Source organism: Schistosoma mansoni, assembly GCF_000237925.1.
Source record: "Schistosoma mansoni, WGS project CABG00000000 data, supercontig 0129, strain Puerto Rico, whole genome shotgun sequence".
NCBI lineage: Eukaryota > Metazoa > Platyhelminthes > Trematoda > Strigeidida > Schistosomatidae > Schistosoma > Schistosoma mansoni.
In genome coordinates this window covers 532,169-553,955 of record NW_017386036.1, presented here as the reverse complement: position 1 = coordinate 553,955, position 21,787 = coordinate 532,169, and the positions used below count along the sequence as shown (strand labels likewise).

Below are 21,787 nucleotides of genomic sequence, written 5' to 3'. Positions count from 1 at the left end.
GGGGTGTTTCGTTTATCGAATAAGATTGACACAGTTTTATTGCGAGTGATCTGTCATTTGTTTACTCGTTTGTGTTGGTAGTTTGTGATTTCAGTTTAGGCGGAGTCTAGTACTCGCTAGTCTTAGCCACCATCCGCAGTGGTTGCTGTGTAGTCGTGTGAATCTTGGTCCTTCCGCTAAGATTATTTCTTAGGGTTTCCCTAACAGATTTTATTCGAATGTCTGGAAATTACCTTTTGTTTTGTAGATGAAATACCACTACCATCTCCACCTAACAATATACCCAATCGTATGGAAGTTCAGCCGGCGGATAGCTATTTCATGGAGTCGGAGTCGAATGCAGAGTTGGACACAGTCTGTCCACGTAATATAGAAGTTGATAATGCTCAGAGCTGTCCTGGGGGTGAGTTTATCGTCACTATCAATGACGTCCTTGAACCCATCTCAGTTCCTGACTTATTTTCTCATGTTTCAAGTGAACCTAGTTACATCAACGAGTCATCCCAGCATTTGGATTTGCAAGGTGTTCAAAAAATGTGTGAGGTGACTGATGGCATCCAGTCACAACCAGCTAGAGACCTGGATGTGTTAGATATCCAGTGCTCTGAAATTATTGAACACGTAGATGGTACACCACTAACAGTTGTCAGTACGCAGGACATTAGGCCATGCGAATTGAAATACGACCTGCGGAAACGGAAGATTAAGCCTCATATCCCGATGTGTTTTCTGTCCAACACTCTCAATCCGTATGAAAGGTTATCCGAGTAAGTCTACTTAATTGCAACTTAAAGATGCTAATTTTGATTATTTTAGCAACAAAATTACATCTTATAAGGTAAATATTAATCTGAAATAGTGTTTAACGATTACCTCCTACGTTGCCTACTCAGACGTCTAGTGCGTTTACGCAGAACAAGCATAGTTTGGTTTCGTCTTACTTTTGATTCGAAATAAGATTTTTGTACGTTTCAGGCGTAATCATTTGTCCTAGTTCGTAAAACATCCTGAGTTCTGTACCACGAAGCCTCAACTGTTAGCTCTTGTTGGTGGTCCTCGTAGCCTTTCAACTAATATTTCTTAGGCAGGTTAAGTTACCGGTTATCGTAATTACTTCCTAACTTCCACGCATCTTTAAAATCCAAGCTCAATCAAAATGTACTCATTCAATTGTTTTATCATACGACATGGTCGTTTGCACCTATCAATCCATAGGCAGTCATTTGAGCAGCCAAATGTATTTGCCCTGCATGATGTTTATTTAGGACAAACTTGTCAGTTGTCGTTTAGCTTACTGTAGTTGGTGTGGTTAGTTTTCATTTTGGTAAAAGAAATAAAACGCACAAGGGACTCGGGATCCGTAGACGACAGCGTTGGAAAGTTGTCTTACTGTAAACGGTCATCGACAGAAATCCGATGGATTCTCGTTCTCACACGTCTTATCAATGAATTCCTCTGCTTTCAAGTATATTAGTTACGTTAAAGTGAGCCACCTGGTTTACCTGCTCCCGAATGGTATGTTTTTACTGATAGCATTTCGGTTTTTGTACTCTAGGTCTTTTGAGAAGGTTCATAGAATCCGAAAGTCATCCCACCTTTCTTAAAAGTCTCGAGTGTAATGATAGCTGATGTATCTGAACTTAGCGTTTTACTATCCGAATCTCTAATTCTGATGCCTTTCAAAAATTGTTTGATTTCATTCGTTAGGTCTAACTGGATTTTTTTGAAACATTTAATTTGTCTCGGTGAATTGCCGTATGAGTGTACAAATCTGTTACCATATCACTGCTATCTTGGACCTGCTTGTGATTAATAACAGTATTCAGAAATCAGTTTTTTAGACCCTTTGTTCCGGGTGTATCTGTTAATTTTAATCCTCATGAGAATAACTGTGTGTAGGTGGCTATTTCTTGGATCCATTGTTTCCTACAGTTCTGTTGTTTTAAATATTTTGAATATTAATTCTGATAAGCTTACCATTCGAATTGCTGATAAGATTAGTTGATAACTAAATGACAATTGCTAGAATTACTTAATTGACTTTTTTGTTGATTCAAAACGGACTTCCACAAATATCCTCTTGTTTCTGTCCCACAGTTATGATGTTGATCTAAGCAGCATTTTTTCTTCGTATCCTGGAGCACCTACTCCACAATACACTCACCTGTTGAACAATGATTACAGTCTTTTGAGTTCAACCCGTTCATCGATTCCCAGTAAGACAACATACTCGGGGAGTGGCAAGCTTCTTGGGGCAACTGGATTGCGTGCTAGTTCATTACACTATGAAATGCGACAGTGGATTTGCGATTGTGTCGCTCCTACTCCAGTGGAACTTAACCTAGGCATACTTTCCTGTGGTCCTGGTTGCATTAACCGTGCCCTAAATATTGAGTGCGGACTGCATTGTGCTGCTGGTGATTTTTGCAGTAATCGTCAGTTCCAGATGAGGCTTTACGCTCCGACGAGACCCTTTTATGCGGGTAAAGACAAAGGATGGGGACTGATGGCAACAGATAACGTCAAAAAGTAAGTTGATGCAATACATTACTCCATTGGAATTTTTTTTATTTGTAGAGGATCCTTTGTAATTGAATATGTGGGAGAAGTTATTGACTTTTCTGAATTTCGTCGTCGTATCCGGCGGTACGAACGCCTGGGTCACGCTCATCACTACTTTATGGCTGTGGAGTCAGATAGATTCATCGATGCTGGTAGTAAAGGCAACTGGGCAAGATTCGTAAATCACTCATGCGAACCCAACTGTGTTACTCAAAAGGTAAATAAATAATCGTCTTGTATGTTTGGTAAGTTTAATACATATAAATTAATTAGTCGATAGTTCATATACTTAACATTCCATGAGTTGTACGTTTTGGTAATTCGTAGTACTATCATAATACCTGCAAAACAACTTTCCCACCGGCACATGCTTGTGGTACTTTATTATCTTTGTATTTTTATTTCTTAGTGGAGTGTAAATGGTGAAATACGCATTGGGTTTTTTGCTAAAGAAGATATCCCATCTGGTCAGGAAGTAACCATAGATTACCAGTTTGTCCAGTATGGGTATGTGTTGTGTAATGTATTTTCGGAATTATATGGCATTAAACCTTTCATTAAATGTAACATATTTGTTAAAGCAAAACGCTAGTTTTGTTAATAGTACTTTTAGCAGCACTGACTAGCTATAAACCTTGTAATTCGTAATATGTGTGTAATATTTTTCAGTTATTTTTATTTACCAGGTGTCTAGCTTGCAATTACATGTCGAAATGATTGTGTTGAGTATCTAAATGAATCTAATTCGTGTTTTATTATTTAAAAATAATAAACTTCAGCTGATAGATAGGACTTAAGATTCTATCCACACAAATAGTGGTATTAACTACTGGTGATATTAGTGTGTTCTTTGAAGCAATAACATTTTGCGTGTCAGTGATTAGTTTTCGATCTTATTTTTTTATGATAGAAAATGTTTACTCAGGTAACTGCTGATCAGAGTTGAGTGTTTACTAAACGATATCAGTTAGTTTGTCGTTTAGTCTTAAAATGATCCTAGTGTTTTAAATGTCAAAATCCAATAACGACTAAATTGACGGAAAGTAATTCCTGGTCGTTCTCCCTACAATATTTTAGAATTAAGAAGGAACGTATAGACATTTTCAATAGAAAGTCAAAATTTAATAAATTGAATGTTTTATTGTATATTTAAATACAAATCTTGATACGAATGGGCACTAAGATAAGTCCTTGCCACACAAATAATTGGATGAAATCGTGAAGAGATAGACAAAGGAGGGTTAAAATGATCAAGAAATAATTAAGTGAATAAGTGAGTGAACAAAAGAAACAGTTCACGTGAAAAAATAGTCCAAGAAACTACTTTTAGTTACGGAAGTCCTTAGTTTCTTGAAGTGAGACAAAATTACAACAGGACTGAGCTGTGTTTAATAATGTCTCAAGACATTAATTTGCATCAACGGATCCCAGTCCTATACAATGTTTTTTCATACCTCAGCACCGTGTCATAAGCTGATCGCTCCTTCGCTTTCGCCATCCGAACCCAGTGTCAGAAAACAAAGCACGATATGGAAGTCGCTTGGAAGACATTTGAAGTACATATTCAAACCACTGGAGCTAGTATTTCAACATAACAAAACTAATTGGGCCGTTGTCATCACCCCCGAACACGGATATCCGGACCTCTGCATTACTAACATGATGTTACCCCCAAATGTTGGTAGTTCATTTGGAGATAACGATGATCAAACACAGAGTCACCGAACGTTCTCAGCCCGGATTCTCTCTAGACATTTAAGATCTTTGTTCATAGTTTGCTTTATCCCAATGATATCATGTATCCAAAAAACCAAACGAGATCCCAATTAGTGTATCGCAACTTGTCAGCTAAGTTTAGGTCTATAAATCAAGCCGTTGTTAGTAATACTACATGAATTTCTAAACAGTATGCAGAATGTTGGAATCTGCCACCATGCGACTGAAAATAAGTACATGAGATAGTGAGTTTTAAAGGCTTTTATTTAAACCTACATGCTTGGATCAGCTCTGACTATATAATCATACTGAACTGTGGCTAGGTCGGAAATTAAGACTTATTCTTACATACAGCTTTTAGAAAGTTTTACATAAAATGATTCTATGGTTTCACCCAAATATATCCCAATTACCGAAGTGTCTTTATTGAAGTTCAGATTTTTATAAAGAACTCTATCCTACTTCAGCCTGGGGAGTAATGTTATATATCTATATCATATTAATCATGGCTCAGATTTTAATGCGTAAACCTATACTCAGTAATTAAGTTGTATTAAAGTATACTTACCGTAAAAGTCGTGGATAATAGAACAACGAGCGATTCTTGAAACCCCGATTTCAGTGTGCAACCTGGTGAAGTTATGTTCGTTTGTAAGGTGATGTTATATTATTATTATTATCCTGTATCGACAAATGCATACTCACGAGCTTCAAGACCGATTTTGCCCAAATTGAAACAAATATACAGATACGTCGTATAAGGTATTATTACATAGTCCAATTTTTAATGCCAGCCTTTCCGTTTCGTAATATTAACTGGCACCATTCGATTAACTATAAAATACTTATTATGTTCCTTTTTGACTCAAACCAATGTTTATTCAGGTTGAACTCAGTTCACATTCTTCTTAAGACGAGTTTAAATGATTGGATGAGGTAAATTTATTAACATCCAATAAGGCGCTTTTAACAAAATCCGTTCTTTCACCACTCTATTTACTTTTGAACTTATTCGTTCTAAATTTTTGTTCATTGTTGTAAAATTCAGGGTTTCTGAACAAAAGTGTTACTGTGGTGCATCTACCTGCTCTGGTATAATGGGGGCGACTAGCAAATATTTGCAAGAAAAAGTTCGCATGAAAGATACTACAATGGTATGTCATGGCTTGTTAGTGCTTGCAAGGTATCTTTCTGTGATTTCTCTTCATCTATTCTTATCTCCAAAATTTCGTAACTGACAGCAGTTACGTTTGACCTAAATGGTGAAACAAGTCCAGCTTGAAACAGCCAAAAATGTATAGTCAGTTTGGGATAGAGAACTCGTGTTTTTGTTATTGACTTCTGAGCAAAATTCAAAGCTAGACATTTTACAGTGAGATATCATTACGTTGACTTGAGTTTGTTTTATTTTCGACATTATACTACCGGTTCTTCGGCGTCTTCTTTTCCGGTTTCAATTATCACGACCTAAGAACATATTTGAATTCAGATAAGGCTTAGGGAAATATTCTTGTCACTCGAAGTGTAATAATTCGGACCACAGTTACCAGTGATTTAAATTTTGAGCGATTAAGTAGTTGTATTATCTTGCAACCGGAAAGACTTTGTAATAACATGGTATAAGCTTCAGGTTAGGATTTGTATGTTAGATACTACTCCTTCAGACTATCAAAATACACAGAAAACTGACGGATAGTTTTTCAGCACTACTCAACGGGGTACTATGACACGAATAACTGTATGTTTTGTTGCAGCATTTGCGTGTGTTGTAAATGATTTTATATTATTATCTTCATTGTAAGTTTAGTAAGTAATTTAGCGTCTCAAGAGATTTATATTTTTATTTTATCGATGTTTCGTCGAAAGCAGTTGTACCATTCACATGGGTAACTAAATCAAATGTTTCATTGGGTTGAGTTATTGCTGAATCAATTTTTTGTCATTTAATGCTTCTATGAATCATATCCTGGATAGATCCAATTAAAGATCCTACATAAACGTATCTTCACTGATCAAGTGTAACGAGTATCGAGTTACGAAAACTTGCACCTAGTTGATCTTCTCCACTCTGTTAACACGAGTCCGCGTTGTTGAAGTTACCGTAAAAATTTTAGGTCGTAACAACCTACCAGTTATATATATATATGGTCAAGGAGCCGATTGAATTTTGGAGCAATGCTGTCTTAGTATCTATCTTGCAAAATATTGTTAACTGAGGACAAGTTTCTCATAACACTAGTTTTGGTAAGAAGTTGAAAAACAGTTTAAGGTTTGCTTACATCTTGTATAGATTGATCATGTTTATCCCTCCATAAGTCATCGAACACTTTCACATATGTTATAGGTCAAGAGTAAATGTCTTTCATCTTGTTAGTACTACTGTAAAACAAAGCAATGGACAGAAGGCATGTTTGTTGTAAGAAATTACAGTGTTTATGTAATATGTATACATGACCTTTGGTCATCCATTTGCATCTTGCTGGGTGTTCTTCAACCTGAACTGTCTTGTCTGGTCATCAAGTGTTCTGCCTGCGCCGTGCTTTTGATATACTGAAATTCTTCTCTCCGTCTGAGAACTGTGACAACTTCGACGCCACGTTGCACTACATACTACCTACCAACAATCTTGGGAATTGCGTCCATCACAATACCACCGATTTATTGACCTGCAGTGAAGTCACTGTCTAAAGAGGTTTCTGTTCGATATATTTACTAACATCTTGAAAAGCTTGTATAAAAACAAGTAGGATAGGATTAGGCTATCCTAACCACCTCATCCACCTAGAAGCTACAGTTGAAGGATTTGCCTAACATGGTGTTTTAGAGGTAAATTTAAAGCGATTGCATGGTGGTATTAATTCTCTTCTTTTGAAAGTACAGCATCAATAACGCAAACTTCATCTAATTATTTAATAGTTAGGGTCTGTATGTACGCGATGCCTTATAGAAACGAGTTTCAAAGTAGTACGAGGTTAACAGATTTCGCCACACCTGTTATTAGTGATGAACTGCTGATGATTAAGAAGCTAGTTTATTTGAACAATTGATTAGTTTGTATAGTATATTCAACTGGTAATATGTTATAAATTGTCGTTTAATCTGTCGACTTGGTAGTAAACGGTAAAGTTTACAATGCTTTTTGCTCATTGCTTGTAAAACTTGGCTTCTCCGAGCTAGATGTTTTTAATTACTATAGGTTCCTGATAATCAGTATCTTTTAAAGATTACTAGCTTTCTGGGATAATACCGTTATATTAAACGGAGGTCTAGCAAAGTGTTTTGACTTTATTGGGACTACCTGTCGGTTAGAAAGTAGCTCTAAAAGGTCAATTTTAGGGGGTTTTGGTTGTTATTTTATTGTCTTCCATACGGGTATTTTAGAAAAAGCTTGAAGGATGAGAATCAGCACTGTTCAACCAGGTGTCTCGTAAGGTATTGTTCAAAATAAGTATTACATTTTATTACTGTAATCTACTCAGTTAAAATTACAATTGTTACCTCTGCAATCTTGCTAATAATTCCGTTCCTTCTTGATATTAGCTTTCTTGTTCTAGCTACTAAATCAGCTCTGCAGAAAGTCAATAGTTAAATATCCTGTTATTAGATGTAAGCAGTTCATGGTCATTTCCGGAGACGTACTTCGGTTTAAGTATTTCTGTTCTCCGCATAAAATTATTTGGACGCTATTGTTAGTTCTATTAATTTAGGTTTCTTTAATGTTGCTGCAGGAAACAACATGCTCAGTTTCTAAATTGGGTACCAGAGAAGTTAATTAGTTGTTTATAGCATTCGACTTCTAGTCCCTAACTCGCTGGTCCGAACCCTGTTCGGTCTCCGGTTTGTGCACCCAAATTAAATCATTATCCTCATAAAGAGTATGGCTTATAGCCTAGTACACGAATTTTTTATTTAGTTAAGTTAGTTGCATTATTTACATGAATATTAAATAAGTTGAGAATTAATTATCAGATGCTTACTTGACGTGATTTGGATTTTGAAATCGTTTTATCCCATTTTAGTACTTGTAATGGATTTATCGTAGTTAATGTATACCTTTGTTAAATTCATTTTACCTCTAGGTTGAAAGACGCATTCTTCAGCTCCTTCAATTAGATTCATTCAGAAATGCAGACGATATAACTCTGTTATTACAAGTTATGGTTCAAGAATGTCTTACAAGGTACACCCGACTGCAGCTTCTCAACCGTCTGATTAAAACAGAAAACGATGCTTGTCTTAAACTTTTTCGACAGTATAATGGTCTCGATATGTTGGCGGCCTTTATGTGTGATGCAGCGCCAAAAGATTGGGAACTCAAAAAGCAAGTATGTAGAAAAATTGTTTTTCTTTGTGTGAAGTTTTTGCTAAACTACTTAGGTATCTCTCTGTGTCTTAAGACTTTTCCGTTTCATAGATCTGGTTTCGTACCTACACATGGTAATTTTCAGTGTAGTGGTTATTTTTCAATTCACATAGTTCATATAAATAACAAATTTACTTATATTGCTGTGTACGCTACTTATGTCGACAAATATACGTAGTATGTAACACCAGTCGAAAGCGGAAAACCTGGCAGCAGAAGGCTAAGAAGATCGAGTTGAAGAGAATAAAAGTGCAAATAGAAAGGAATTGTGGACTGGAAGAATCATACTGAATGTGAAAGACAAATGATGGAGATTTTCGGATGAAGTATTCAGTATATGGTTCTAATATTTTACTAAGAGATTCTGTAATTTTGTATTTAAATACAATCGGTTGTCCCCACCTGTGTTCTCATTCACCACAATATGTGTATATGCGCTAATTTCATATGTATTTCGCTTATCACTTTATTTGCTTGAGCTTCGATATATTTTGTATGTTAACAAAATCAAAACCTCATGTATGTTTGCAAATCTATTTCTTTCTAGATATTAGTTTGCTTAAAACACATCCCCGTTTCAGAGCAAAAACAGGTACAGTCAAATTCACGCCTTATGGAAATAGTAGCACAGTGGACATCCGATCCTCACCATTGTCGGGCACGTAGTATTCCTCCAGAGTCGTGGAAGAGTATTGATCTACATATAGCAGGTAAAGTTGATCAAGATGCTGAACTATGCTTTTAGATACTTCAAATGTTACTTTGGCTGGTTTCTCTACTGATGAACTCCCCACGGAGTCAAATTTCGATTCTGATGAAACAAAATCACGTATGTTGGATGATTAAATTAGCAATTTATTTGTTACAAAGTTCATTTACATATTCAATCTAAGTGCAAATAATGTATTTAAATCCATAGTTTTATAGTGTGTTCATATCAAACAGTAAAAACGATAGATTGTCATATTCTGTTTCAGCTTATCACCTTTTTCTGTTCTGGAGAGAGATCAACACAAGAATATCACGAAAACCAAAAAAATAGTCGAATGGTTTCCAGTTTAATCAGTTCTTTACACAATTTACAGCAGTACCCAGTTCACTGATCAAGTCTATATTGAGTTTATCCTCAACCAACAGTGGCTAGCCACTTGGTGATAGCTAGTGTTTCGGCATATTTTTTTTGTGATCACCCATATTATCCCTGACAGTCAGATGGCTTTTGGGCATGAATTATGTCGCTTACTTCTCGAATCAGGTTTATTAATTTGATGAGAACGAATACCATGTTCAATACTAATGATTCTTGCTATTACAGATGCAAACTTTAACATAAAATTTCAAACAAATTTCTTATTTCAAACGATCCTTCACGAACATATTATTCCCAATCAACATTCCGTCTCTTAAAATACAAACTATGGTGAATTCGGTTTTCATTTTCATCAGCGCTTTTGCATTTGGCTCAGAATGTCAATTAGGAGAATATTTCTGGTCCTTGCAATTGATTTGACGGTTTGTCAGTTTATTCATGTCATCCTAACTAAACACTTGATGAGTAGGATGAAGTAGATATAGACACATCTCAATTCGTTATCCAAAATACTCCCTAATCAAAAATCGATCGTTCAATTCCCAAGTGAATTCAGACTAAATTGTCCAGTTCGCAAGTTAATTGTATGGTTTTGTTTGACGTCCTGGTGATACGTACTATAGGACTGATCCCTAGAAGTACGATCTCGACCGTTGCTGCTACCTTGACGTGGTGTTCGGGCTTGCCTGTCGTGATGAAGCAATCGAGCTATGCTGGCTGGAACAATCGTTCCTCGAGGTCCTACCATGCCAGACAGGTCGGTTGAAGAGCGGTAAGACTAAAAGCAGCAATCTCAAGGTCCGAAGGCGAAGTCGTACTGCCGACTGTACAGAGGTGTGACGGCAGTAAGGTGTTTCCTTCAGACAACCAGCATGACAGCGATGCTGCCTTCCCACAAGGAGGGGTGGGGTTAGAAAAGGTCGACCCTAAAAATGCACACCTCGCCTTATCCCACGGATATCCGTCTCCGGCGGTAAGGTCCTTTGAAGAACGGAGCTAACACGTCAAAAAGGCCGTGCGTGACCGGCCTCAAGCAGTTGTCCCTTGGGCACTGCGGTCACGCTCTCAGGTCGTTAAGACCAACACTAATCGAACTTTTTCAGGTCCCTCAAGAAATACCCTTCCACGGTGTGGGCAGCCGGGAAGTGATATTAGCCCTCATACCCGTAACTGCACACGATACCAAGTTGGTCACTTTCAAATCCTTCCTACACCTCCTAATAACTCTCTTATCTCCACGACTAACCCTTCTCACGTCCGTTTATCACCTCTCACCTCTAGAGCAAACGATTCGAGTACACGGAACGTTATTTCTGGTCTCCTGAAAGCACACACTCTAAACTACATGTAGGAACTTTTAACGTACGAATACAGTGCCAATTAGGACAACAGGCTTCCTTAGCTAGAACTTTAGAATCTCGCACCATCGATGTGTGCTGCGTCTCCGAAACGCGCATACAGGATCCGGGTAGCGTTATTCATTTGACCTCATCATATCAAAATAAAGAACCAACTTGATTCACACTTCGTGTATCTGGAAGCCATGATTCTGCTTCCCGTGGCCGCGCTGGCGTAGGTATAGCATTGAGTTCTAGGGCAGAACTAGCTCTTTTGGACTGAGTCCCAGTAAACAGTCGTTTGTGTGCTGTCCGACTAAACGGAACAGTAAGGACTCGGAAAGATAGGGACACTCGTCGTTGCCTCTTCGTCGTCTCTGCCTACTCTCCCATTGACTGCCGCTCAGATGATGTGAAAGATGAGTTTTACAGAAACCTTTCTGACCTTCTCCGAAAAGCTAGGCGCCCTGATGTAGTAATAGTGGCTGGCGACTTCAATGCTCAAGTAGGTAAAGTAAGCGAAGGGGAAAAACACCTTGGTGTCATGGCTCAAAGAACAGATAATGGCGATGGTCTATTGCAACTATGCTCAGATAACCACCTGTTTCTTGCAAATACTAACTTTAAGCATAAGCAAAAACATCTTTTGACATGGCGACCCCCGAATTCGTTCCAACGTTGGACCCAATTAGATCACATCGCTATCAGCCACCGATGGAGGGGCTCGATAGAAGACTGTCGATCATTCTGGGGCACATGTTTAGACTCATCATGCTCTAGTGCGAGCACGTGTCTGTTTGCGTCTTACTGGACGTAGGAAAGACACTGCAGTGAAACCTCTTAGGGTTCTACTTAATGATAGGCAAACTAAGAATATATTTCAGGAACAACTGGAAAAACAGTTAGACAGAAATGTAGGTTGTGCCCACCCCGAAGCAGCGTGGAATGACATCCGAAAAGCTGTGGAAACAGCAGTGATATCCGCTAGTAAGGTAAGCCATAAGGTTAGGGAGAAACAATGGATCTCGGCAGCATCTACCGCACTGATAGATGCTCGAAAACTCATCCCACCTGGCTCTGAACATAACGAAGAGCGGAGTCAGCTTAAGCGAAGGCTAGTAAGAAGCCTACGCAATGATCGTGAACAGTGGTGGGTAGCGAAAGCAAGAGAGATGGAAAAGGCAGCGGCAATAGGTAACAGCAGACAACTATTCAGACTTATTAAAGAAACCGGCATTAGGAACCCAACTATTAGCGAAACTATCTCAGACAAAGATGGGCATGTCATTCATTCTCAATACAGGAGATTGTATCGATGGGCAGAACACTTTAGGGATCAGTTCAACTGGCCTTCAGCCACACTTCAGTTACCCACGATCCACAGTCGTCCTGAATGGCAAATTGAGGTAAGTCCTCCAACTCTCTATGAGGTTGAAAAAGCTATAAGAAATCTAAAGCGAGGGAGAGCCGCAGGCCCTGACAGGTTTACCCCTGAAATTTTTAAGGATGGTGGTCCAGTACTAGCAACGAGATTGACTGAGGTCTTAGGTAGAATCTGGGAACTGGACGTAATTCCATCTGACTGGTCCCAATCATTGATTGTGCCAGTCTATAAGAAAGGACAAAAGTCCTCCTGTGACAATCACAGAGGAATCAGTTTGACTAATATAGTGTCTAAAATATTAGCTTCAATAATACTTCGACGCCTAACCAAAGCTCGTGAAGAGCAGGTTGAAGAAAACCATGCTGGTTTTCGACCTGGACGTGGTTGCATAGACCAGATATTCGTATGGTTTTGTAGACCTACCTACTTTAGACTTGTATGTATATTTAAATGGAACATATCCGTGACCACAGATATTTAAGTTCTGGTTAGTGGGATCTGCTCCGAATTTTTATGTATAAAGTTAAATCAGTTGATTTTCAAATAAATTGAGGATTGGGTAAGAAGGTAATATATATATATATATAATGATATCCAAACAAGTAAAAAAAACGTCAAAAAATACAGTTTCCTACTCATTAGGTTGCCACAAAGTTTATTATCATAAAGTTAAATATTTCCGCGTGTCATAATTTTGATCGGCAGGTGATAATCACAGAGTAAAATAACCATAGAAGCCATAATATTAAAGCGGAGAGCGAATTATGAATGAAGTTACAGGTGTATTTGTGTTGTACAACCTCTATCGTTATACTTTTAGTAGTGCGCATATATATCTGGTGCCCTCTTGTACCAATGTTTATGTGTTAAAATAAATAAATAAAGCTGATGAAATTAATATTGCTCTTTGTGAAAGTCAACATTTTGAAATATTTTCGTGTACTCTTATAACATTGACGCTTTAAAAAAGCCCCTACTTAGAGTTATAAAGATTTTCGATTGTAATGAAAATGGGGATTACTTTCCACGTATTTTTTTCTAAATTCGGTGTTGATCACTGAGATCTGTTCTTCTTCCGGCTATTACTTTGTTCCGTTCCTTTCCTTCCAATGCTTTGTTTAACGTTGAAAATTGATACAAATTAATTACAGATTGTGTTTTCCCTTGAATTTAGTCCGCTTATTATAGCATTTCATCGGACGTCATTTTTTTCATGTTAATCTTGACTACACACTTTTCTCATAAATTCTTTATTGTTATGGTAAAAACGCGGATGATATTGATCCCAATAAATCTATGTATGTATTCTCCCTTGTTTGATTGACTAATTACTCATCAATGTGAGGATGCTAACTATTTTTTTTGCATACTTAAACGCTTGTTACTAACTCCCTTGACGAAACGTCTCTTTCGGAGTTGCTTCCCACATTTGAACTCAAACAGTAGGGAAAAGGATATTAGTAAAAGCTTTACTCCAATGTTAATCTATTCACAAAAAGTGGGGTTTGTTCATTGGTTTTCGGACGACCTTGGCTTTGTTATCATAACAATATATGTAATATTTCAAACTAAACGTCACGTAGTTTATTTTTCTAGACTTCTTAAAGAACTATTCATTTCTGAGCGGATAAAACGTTTGCAACCTGTTCTGGGGTAACACTTTATAAACGGATGTTTATGAACTTTCAACACTGATGAATTATTATCGGTTAATACATTAAAACGTTTGTTCAAAATACCTGGAATAAACCCTTGTCAGAGACTGTCCACTACACCTAAGGTTCAGTTTTCATCACTTGTTTGTTACCTAACTCGACATATGCAGCTCATTTTTGTATAAATGTTGCGAATTCGAAACACATAATCTTCAAACGTTTAGGAACTTTTAATGTCACAATGTATCGTGCGTTGTTTCGGTTCTACTGATTACGAAAGCTATTCACTTTTGTTTTTTCTACTATTGCTCTTTATACTGAAAAATTTTCGTCCTGTATTATGTGACAGTTGTCTCTCATAACAGGTGAAGATCTGTTTTAAAAAACAATCTGAATGTACAAATTCATCATAATTTAGTGTCTTGTGAGATGATTTACTTTCATTTTAAGATTTACAAAATTTACTTTTCATGTTTCAGTTTCTAAGAGTACCAAAGACAATGAATCTTCTTCCATACAAACAGGTGATAAGAATAGTGATTTCGCTGCATCGCCTTCTAGTTCCGACTCATTTAGTTCTTCTTTGAAGGAGAATGCATCATGTGTATTGCATGCTTCGACACTTCCAGTTTACGAAGAAGGATGTAACACTATTACTCAAACTTCGGATTGTGATATGTCCCCAGTGACTCTTGTGGATGATGGTAATGGTGAAGTTGAAATCGGATATGCAGCGGACGACAACGAATTAAATATGGATGCTGAACTATGTGAGGGTAAAACGAATGAGGAATGGATAGAGGAGATCAAGGCTTTGGCTTGTGAACTGCTTGAAAAATGGTCTAAATTACCGGTAAGTTTTTGACAGTCTATGGGATTTACTAGTTCTATATTTCATCATCTTCATTTTTCTTCGAACTTGTTTTTATCACAATGCCATCTATATGTTTCTGCGTGTTATGATAGAAGGAAAACTACCGGATACCTCGATTGGAGCGTCAAGAAACCGAGAAAATGCTTCATATATCAAATCCAATTGGCTCTTCTCTTATCTCTTGGGGATCAGAATACAAAGGTCGGTATTATTTGGAACTAAATGTTACTGTTCATTTCATAGAACTATTAAAAACTTCAGTTGCTTTTTAATTAAAACCGTAGTCAAGGATTGCTTAAACCCGAAAAAATTGTGATATAGGGGTTCTATGGAGACATAAATTTTCATGGTTTGCATCACGGACCGATCTCAGATTACCATTAAGAAAGATGAAGCACTGGACAACTGTTTCGTCCTACTTTTGGGTTCTTCAGCATCGCACATTCATAACAATCATAAATACACATGACTGCTTGTAATGTTTTACTTTTTCTTTATGTGAATATCAGTTTTCTCAAAATGTATAGGTAAAAAATATTCAAATAACAATGACGATATACGTTAACATTGAAGGTCCAAAGGAGGTTTCAATGAAATCTTAGCTGAGTTTATGATAGCTCGTAAACAAATATGTGATTCAATAAATAATCTGAAATCCGACTACACCGTATTTTACCGTTGATCATAAAGTTCTAACAACTAAACATCGTTTCTTTAATTGGTCAGTTATTTTTATTATTTGGTTTACCAGATGATCAAGCAATGTCAAATAAATCTTGGACTCAGAATACTAGCTGTAAATTCCAGTCAAATAAAACGTAAGTTTAAACACGATTGTATACTTTCCATTCATTTATTACCAATGTATTTGTACATATTAAATAATTCTAGGGATGGTTTTACTCTCTCTCTCTCTCTCTCTCTCTCTATATATATATATATATATATATATATATATATACAAACTGTTTGTCGTTCGAATCAGTCAGTAAAGCATATAAATTTCATTAAACCTACTATCACGATTTTATATTAACTAGTCCTTCCTGGATTGTTGTTGATTAAAGAATATTCACGTCTTCAAATGTACCACTTCCAATCGGTAGGCATTATAGTTTTTTAAAAGCATTCTGTTGAAATAAGGTACACATGATTTTGTACTATCCATCCTAATTTCATGAAATAAATAGCGCTTTCTGCAATACTTTAATTCCCTGCTTTTGTTATTTTTTCTCAAGTTTACGTGATAAACTGGTTTCATCTTTCGTTCGAGAGCAAAGTGGTCCAAAAGCATCTAACAGTTCGTCATGTTTGTCCAAAGCTGAGAGACGTATGCTTTTTGAAGCTCAAGTTAAAGCTAATGAAAATCAATGTTCATCTGAAAATTCTGTCCCTACATCGGATGAATTTTTGCAGAAAAAACCGTCTAATGCTGAAAAAGATACAGATCATCTTCGTCAGGTAACGTTTTTGCTTATTTGTTACATTTATTCAATTATGATTCCATTACTCTGCAGCATTTTAACAAATCCAATTATATGTTGTCTGGAACAGTCAACAATTGATTCCCTAATCAATATTAATCTATCGCTTTATTTTGTTGAAACCTATTGTATTTTAATATTACTTCTCCAGTCAATATGATGGCCACTCCCAAACTTCTGTGATGAAATCGAAATCGTAATTTTTCCTGAATTACTACTTTCATGAAATAAATGTTCATCACACTTAGTCTTATGGTCTTCATATAGTATCTGATCAGTTGATGGCAAACTTATGGACATAAGATGTTGTTTTGAGACCGCGGACTTATATCACGTGCCAAGTCGTCAGTCAGATTTTTAATTCTCACTTTTGTCTGTTTCGCTCCTAACATTTCCTCCACAGCTTATTGTTTTCGATTTGATCAGCCACACACCCGACCAGCAATTTTGACTGTGGGCCGACACAATTAACTTCCTATTGGTCCGCATTTCATGAGCTTCTCTCTTTTCCTTTCCTTAAGTCCAAAGGTCAGCAACCAGCTTCTACTATATATGCTTCAAACAAACGTCATTTATGTACGGACATACCAAACCGCATCACATCAGAAAATGAAAAATTACACAGAAGCGGGCAAAAAGCGGCTGTGAATAGGGTAAATTGCATGTAATAGAACGGCAACAAATTTTAAAGACATGATACCAGTTGATGCGTTAACCGAAAACTTATCATTAACAGAGTACATAAACATAGTAACCCAGTTGCTTACTAAAATGATACGAAAATTAGTTCCAACAATATTCATTCTATTATAATATAAAAAATATCTCATACATCGACTCTCTTGTGAATGAGAAAATTTAGTAGGATATTTCTAAAATGTTAGATTACTTCTGCATGCTCAGTTTGTATTTTTCTTTAACAATTATATGATTTCATGACATTTATTGATTTTCACTTTTCAGAACTGTAAACGTTTTGGGTTAAAGACATTGTGTTATATCAAAAAGTTTTCAGTGATAAAATTGTAGGCTATAAAAAAACATGCTAAGCAATAACAAATCTCAGATCAGTAATATTTGATTGATTCTATTTGCATCATTTCACGTTCGTAATATTTGGTATTCGTTCTTTTCATTGTTTCAGTTACTACTCTGTGCACTTTTAAGTGAGTGTGGTCGAAACAATACTGCGCTTTCAAATCTTTTATCCAACATAGCAGTAGAACTGAAAAGCATGCCTGTTGTTTCTACTTTGTTACAAGCCTTACCTCGTATGTTGAGTTTGATGTCCAGTTCCAACGATTCAGATTTGGTGAGTTATCCTCTAAATATTTTTTTGTTGTGTAACGTTAGTCCCATTGAACCGATACAGAGAACCAGATGGATCATATTTGTATCACTAAAAAACAAGTGTCAACAGACTAGAAAGAAGGATACCTCACCAAGACACCGAAGTAAGGAAATCTGAGCAAGTGTAAGAAATACAAAGGCATCACACTGTTGCCAGTACTAGTAAAAGTTTCAACAGAGTGCTGTCGAACTGAATGAAAAAGTCAGTAGACACTCAACATCGAGGTCAACAAGCTGGAATGTGTGAGGACCGGTCATGCGCAGACCAAATCTCAACAATATGAATCATTGTTATAAAAACTCCCTGAATTCGCTTTATGTTCCTATGTTGGAGTTAAATATATATCTGACCTGTTGTATCCTGCTCGCTAAGATTTCAGATTGGGGTAATAAAGTCCCTAGCTAGTAGTATTTCGTCAAACCCCAGGTTTGATAGCTTTAGTACACTCTGTATTATCTCATCATCATGTGTGTTGGAACCTGTGGAGGACCGATATATTCCTCCAATCAAGTACTTTGTGCCGTTTACATTAGTGGACACCAGAACGATTCTGTCATCTTAGTTCATTCGGTATTGTGTAGTGTTACGGTTTTGAAGTGATTGATAATGTATTTTTCCACTCCAGCTCCAGTTTTGCTTACCCTGCCGCACCACAAAGCGTCACGTATCGCAAGCTCATTTTGTTATCCTTTGTTTTGGGTGACCGAAATACTTTAATAAGGACTATGATCATCCTAACCAACTGAATACACGCGTTTCCGACCTCTCCCAGTTTACTTTTTAACATTCTTATGTTGCTAAACAGGCGACTGATGGTTCTTTTCACCTCCTGATGTACCTCTAAAAACGTTTCGTTACTGGGTTTTCAAGCAGATTGTCATATAATGTGTGTTGGTTGGTCTGTCAGAACCATTATCTGTAGCTTTAAGCGTGAATGATGTGTCTCATTCTCAGAACCATATTCTCTGTGTTCCGAACTGTGGAATGTTAGTGAACATCAACCAACGCCAGTTTGTGACTTGTCTGACTTTTATACTGTTGCGTTGTTGATCTAGGTTGGCTCTCCCAACATCTAATGGGAATGAAATAGTCGTTTTCTGAATGTAATCAGGAGTGAACGGCCTCATTTAGATCGATTATTTCTGAAGTTCAGGGTTAAAGACAGGGAATCTTAATTGTTGTATGGTAAAACAGATGAGTAGTCAAGGCACGTTTATTACCGTGATTGTGCGAATTCCATGCTACATGATAGCTTACTTCACTGTCTCGCACCGCTTCATTCAGACTACCATTCACCAACTCAGTTACAGAGTGAGCCACAATGCTGGTTAGCACCTGATTGTTTGCTGACCTCCCAGCGATATATTTCACGGACCACGGGGTGATGTTCCCAACTTGTATTTGAGAGAATCGCTTGTCTGCAGGTCTTTAGAATGTCAATATAATTTTTTCTGCTACGTGTGCCGAATTAAAAATTACCCTTGAAGGAGAGGACTGAAATTTAGCCAAGTTTTGACTGCAAAACAAGCGGCATAGTCTGACTGACGTGATGTAGAATTGATGCCAATTCGGTAATAACTGCATTTATCTTTACTGTTAGATTTATAGAATTAATCCTAATATTATAGATCTGTCATCATGTGAATACTTGATCTATAAGACATTACGTAGAAGTCACATCACTGGTCATACTGCCGTGTCCTACTGTGACAGTGAGAAACGTTCTATTTAAGAGTTCTGAAGGACACATTTGTACTGGGGATAGGATAATATTTTGATACGAAAAGAAAGAAGTTTTATGTGGTGATCACATCTGCATGGGCGAGCCATGCCGCATTGACTAATTGTTCCCGTGAAAATTCGGATGTAAATGAATTAAACATTGGTGTCAAAATAATACGGTCAGAATCAAATGTCGAAGAGTGAGAGAACTATTAATTTTGGGGATTTATTTACCACTTCGAATGCATGTTCAGATCATCAACGCTATCAAAGTAGGTGAACATCCTGTACAGAATCCAGTATTAGCAGAGAGATTGACTGATGTCTTAGGTAGAATCTGGGAACTAGACGTAATTCCATCTGACTAGTCCCAATCACTGATTGTGCCAGTCTATAAGAAAGGACAAAAGTTCTCTTGTGACAATCACAGAGGAATCAGTTTGACTAATATAGTGTCTAAAATATTAGCTTCAATAATACTTCGACGCCTAACCAAAGCTCGTGAAGAGCAGGTTGAAGAAAACCATGCTGGTTTTCGACCTGGACGTGGTTGTATAAACCAGGTATTCACTCTACGTCAGGTCCTAGAACATAAACACACATTCAGATTGTCCCACGTTAGTAGTATTTCTCGACATGAAGGCGGCATTCGACTCTGCTGATCGTGGGGTTATGTGGCAGTGTTTGTAACTGAAAGAAGTACCAAATGTTATATTCTAGTGAAGAAATAAGTACGGGTAACTTCCGGGACCTATTAATAGACTATTATTCTATATACATTCTTATTGTTTAACTAATGAGTGACTAGATTATATATATAGATTATATATATATATATATATATTCATCTTATTATAAGCTTCATTTTTTCTCTTTCCAAATTTATTTCACTGGATTATACTCCTTAAATAACATCTTCAAACCCTAATCTTTCCGATTAGTACTTATACTATTACTACCCCTACCACTATAGGATTTGAATCGACAACTTCATCTCTGTGCTAATGTGGTATGCCAACTCGAACTGATTTACGTACGGAGTTCTACGTCGTAACTGACTGACTGACTAGTTTAGTTTTCGAATACTGATCCCGCATGAGCTGTGTGAGTTATCACCTGTGATAACAGATATCCACTGACGTGCAATTAAAGAAATTGAATAATTTTATGATCGTGATTAATCTTTATGGTGTCAGCGTTTATGCATAATATGCATCTAATAAATAATATCTTGATCTTTATGCGAAATCTTTTGTAATGATGTAATGTCTGGAGACACAGACTGGTACTAGCAAACAGATAATAATAAACAACTCTAAACGATATTAAAAGAACCAATCAAAGTTTTATTCAATCACTGCGAAACCAGAGATATCGAACGAACGGAGATCTCTACTATGAAATGTTAGCTTGATCAAATTCAAAATATACTTGTTCATAAGTTGTCTAAGATGATGTAGCCTTATAGTGAGCTGTTGCAACGGGTCTAGCACCTGACATTTTTATATGCATTTCAAGTTCATAACACTGTCTACTTAGTACTTAGAAGTAATATACAGATTCAACGTATAAATATAAACAATACAGTTATCGAAAGAATGTTCACTATGTTTTTAGCTTATACTAGTTTGAGGAAATTTATGTATGTTTAACAAGTTGAAGAAATTGGTGACCCAGTGAGATCAAAGTCATGACCTGTTACGTGTACATACATAATATTTACAATCTAACAATGTTAATTTAATGATTACAATTCAACATTGCTTAAATATGGATGACTAATGAATGACAAATACATATCATCAATTAACTTTTCAGATAATTAAAATAACTCATTGTCTTTTAATAAAAATAAAGACAATTCCAACCAAGAAAATTTCCTTTTCGACAGAATCATTCATTTAAGTTGTACATTCATATTTATAGTTATATGGATAATGTATGTCTATAGGATAGAAAAGATTGCATCGTAAATTGATTTGAGACTTATTATCAAATAAGGTTACGCAATAACCAAGAGTTAAGAAAAGAATCTAAGGATGAAAATAATTTACGGGTCAGATAATTATCCAATTAACAGATATGAAGAAAAAAAAACATAAAGGTCATAATAATAACTGATTACGGTTCAAAATTACAAAACATTAGTTTAAAAAATCAATAATAATAACAAAATATAAAACGGAACCCTATTACCGCGGGGAATTAGAGCCAGGGAAAGATGAGAGGTTGGACGTTTCGTTTTTACA

At 36.6% G+C, this 21,787-nt stretch overlaps 1 protein-coding gene across 1 annotated transcript in view; it reads left to right on the top strand.

Annotated features, from left to right (window-relative positions):
* Positions 1-291: 291 nt before the first annotated feature.
* Smp_210650 (huntingtin interacting protein-related) overlaps positions 292-21,787 on the top strand; it is a gene marked incomplete at both ends in the record, with an annotated part of 25,019 nt that continues 3,523 nt past the window's right edge. Inside the window, 12 exons of the mRNA XM_018792751.1 lie at positions 292-767; positions 2,098-2,529; positions 2,578-2,779; positions 2,972-3,069; positions 5,327-5,432; positions 8,358-8,603; positions 9,189-9,351; positions 9,387-9,470; positions 14,587-14,960; positions 15,074-15,182; positions 15,733-15,799; positions 16,220-16,442. Coding sequence (XP_018644662.1) covers positions 292-767; positions 2,098-2,529; positions 2,578-2,779; positions 2,972-3,069; positions 5,327-5,432; positions 8,358-8,603; positions 9,189-9,351; positions 9,387-9,470; positions 14,587-14,960; positions 15,074-15,182; positions 15,733-15,799; positions 16,220-16,442 — 2,580 coding nt within the window. The remainder of the gene's footprint in view (positions 768-2,097; positions 2,530-2,577; positions 2,780-2,971; positions 3,070-5,326; positions 5,433-8,357; positions 8,604-9,188; positions 9,352-9,386; positions 9,471-14,586; positions 14,961-15,073; positions 15,183-15,732; positions 15,800-16,219; positions 16,443-21,787) is intronic.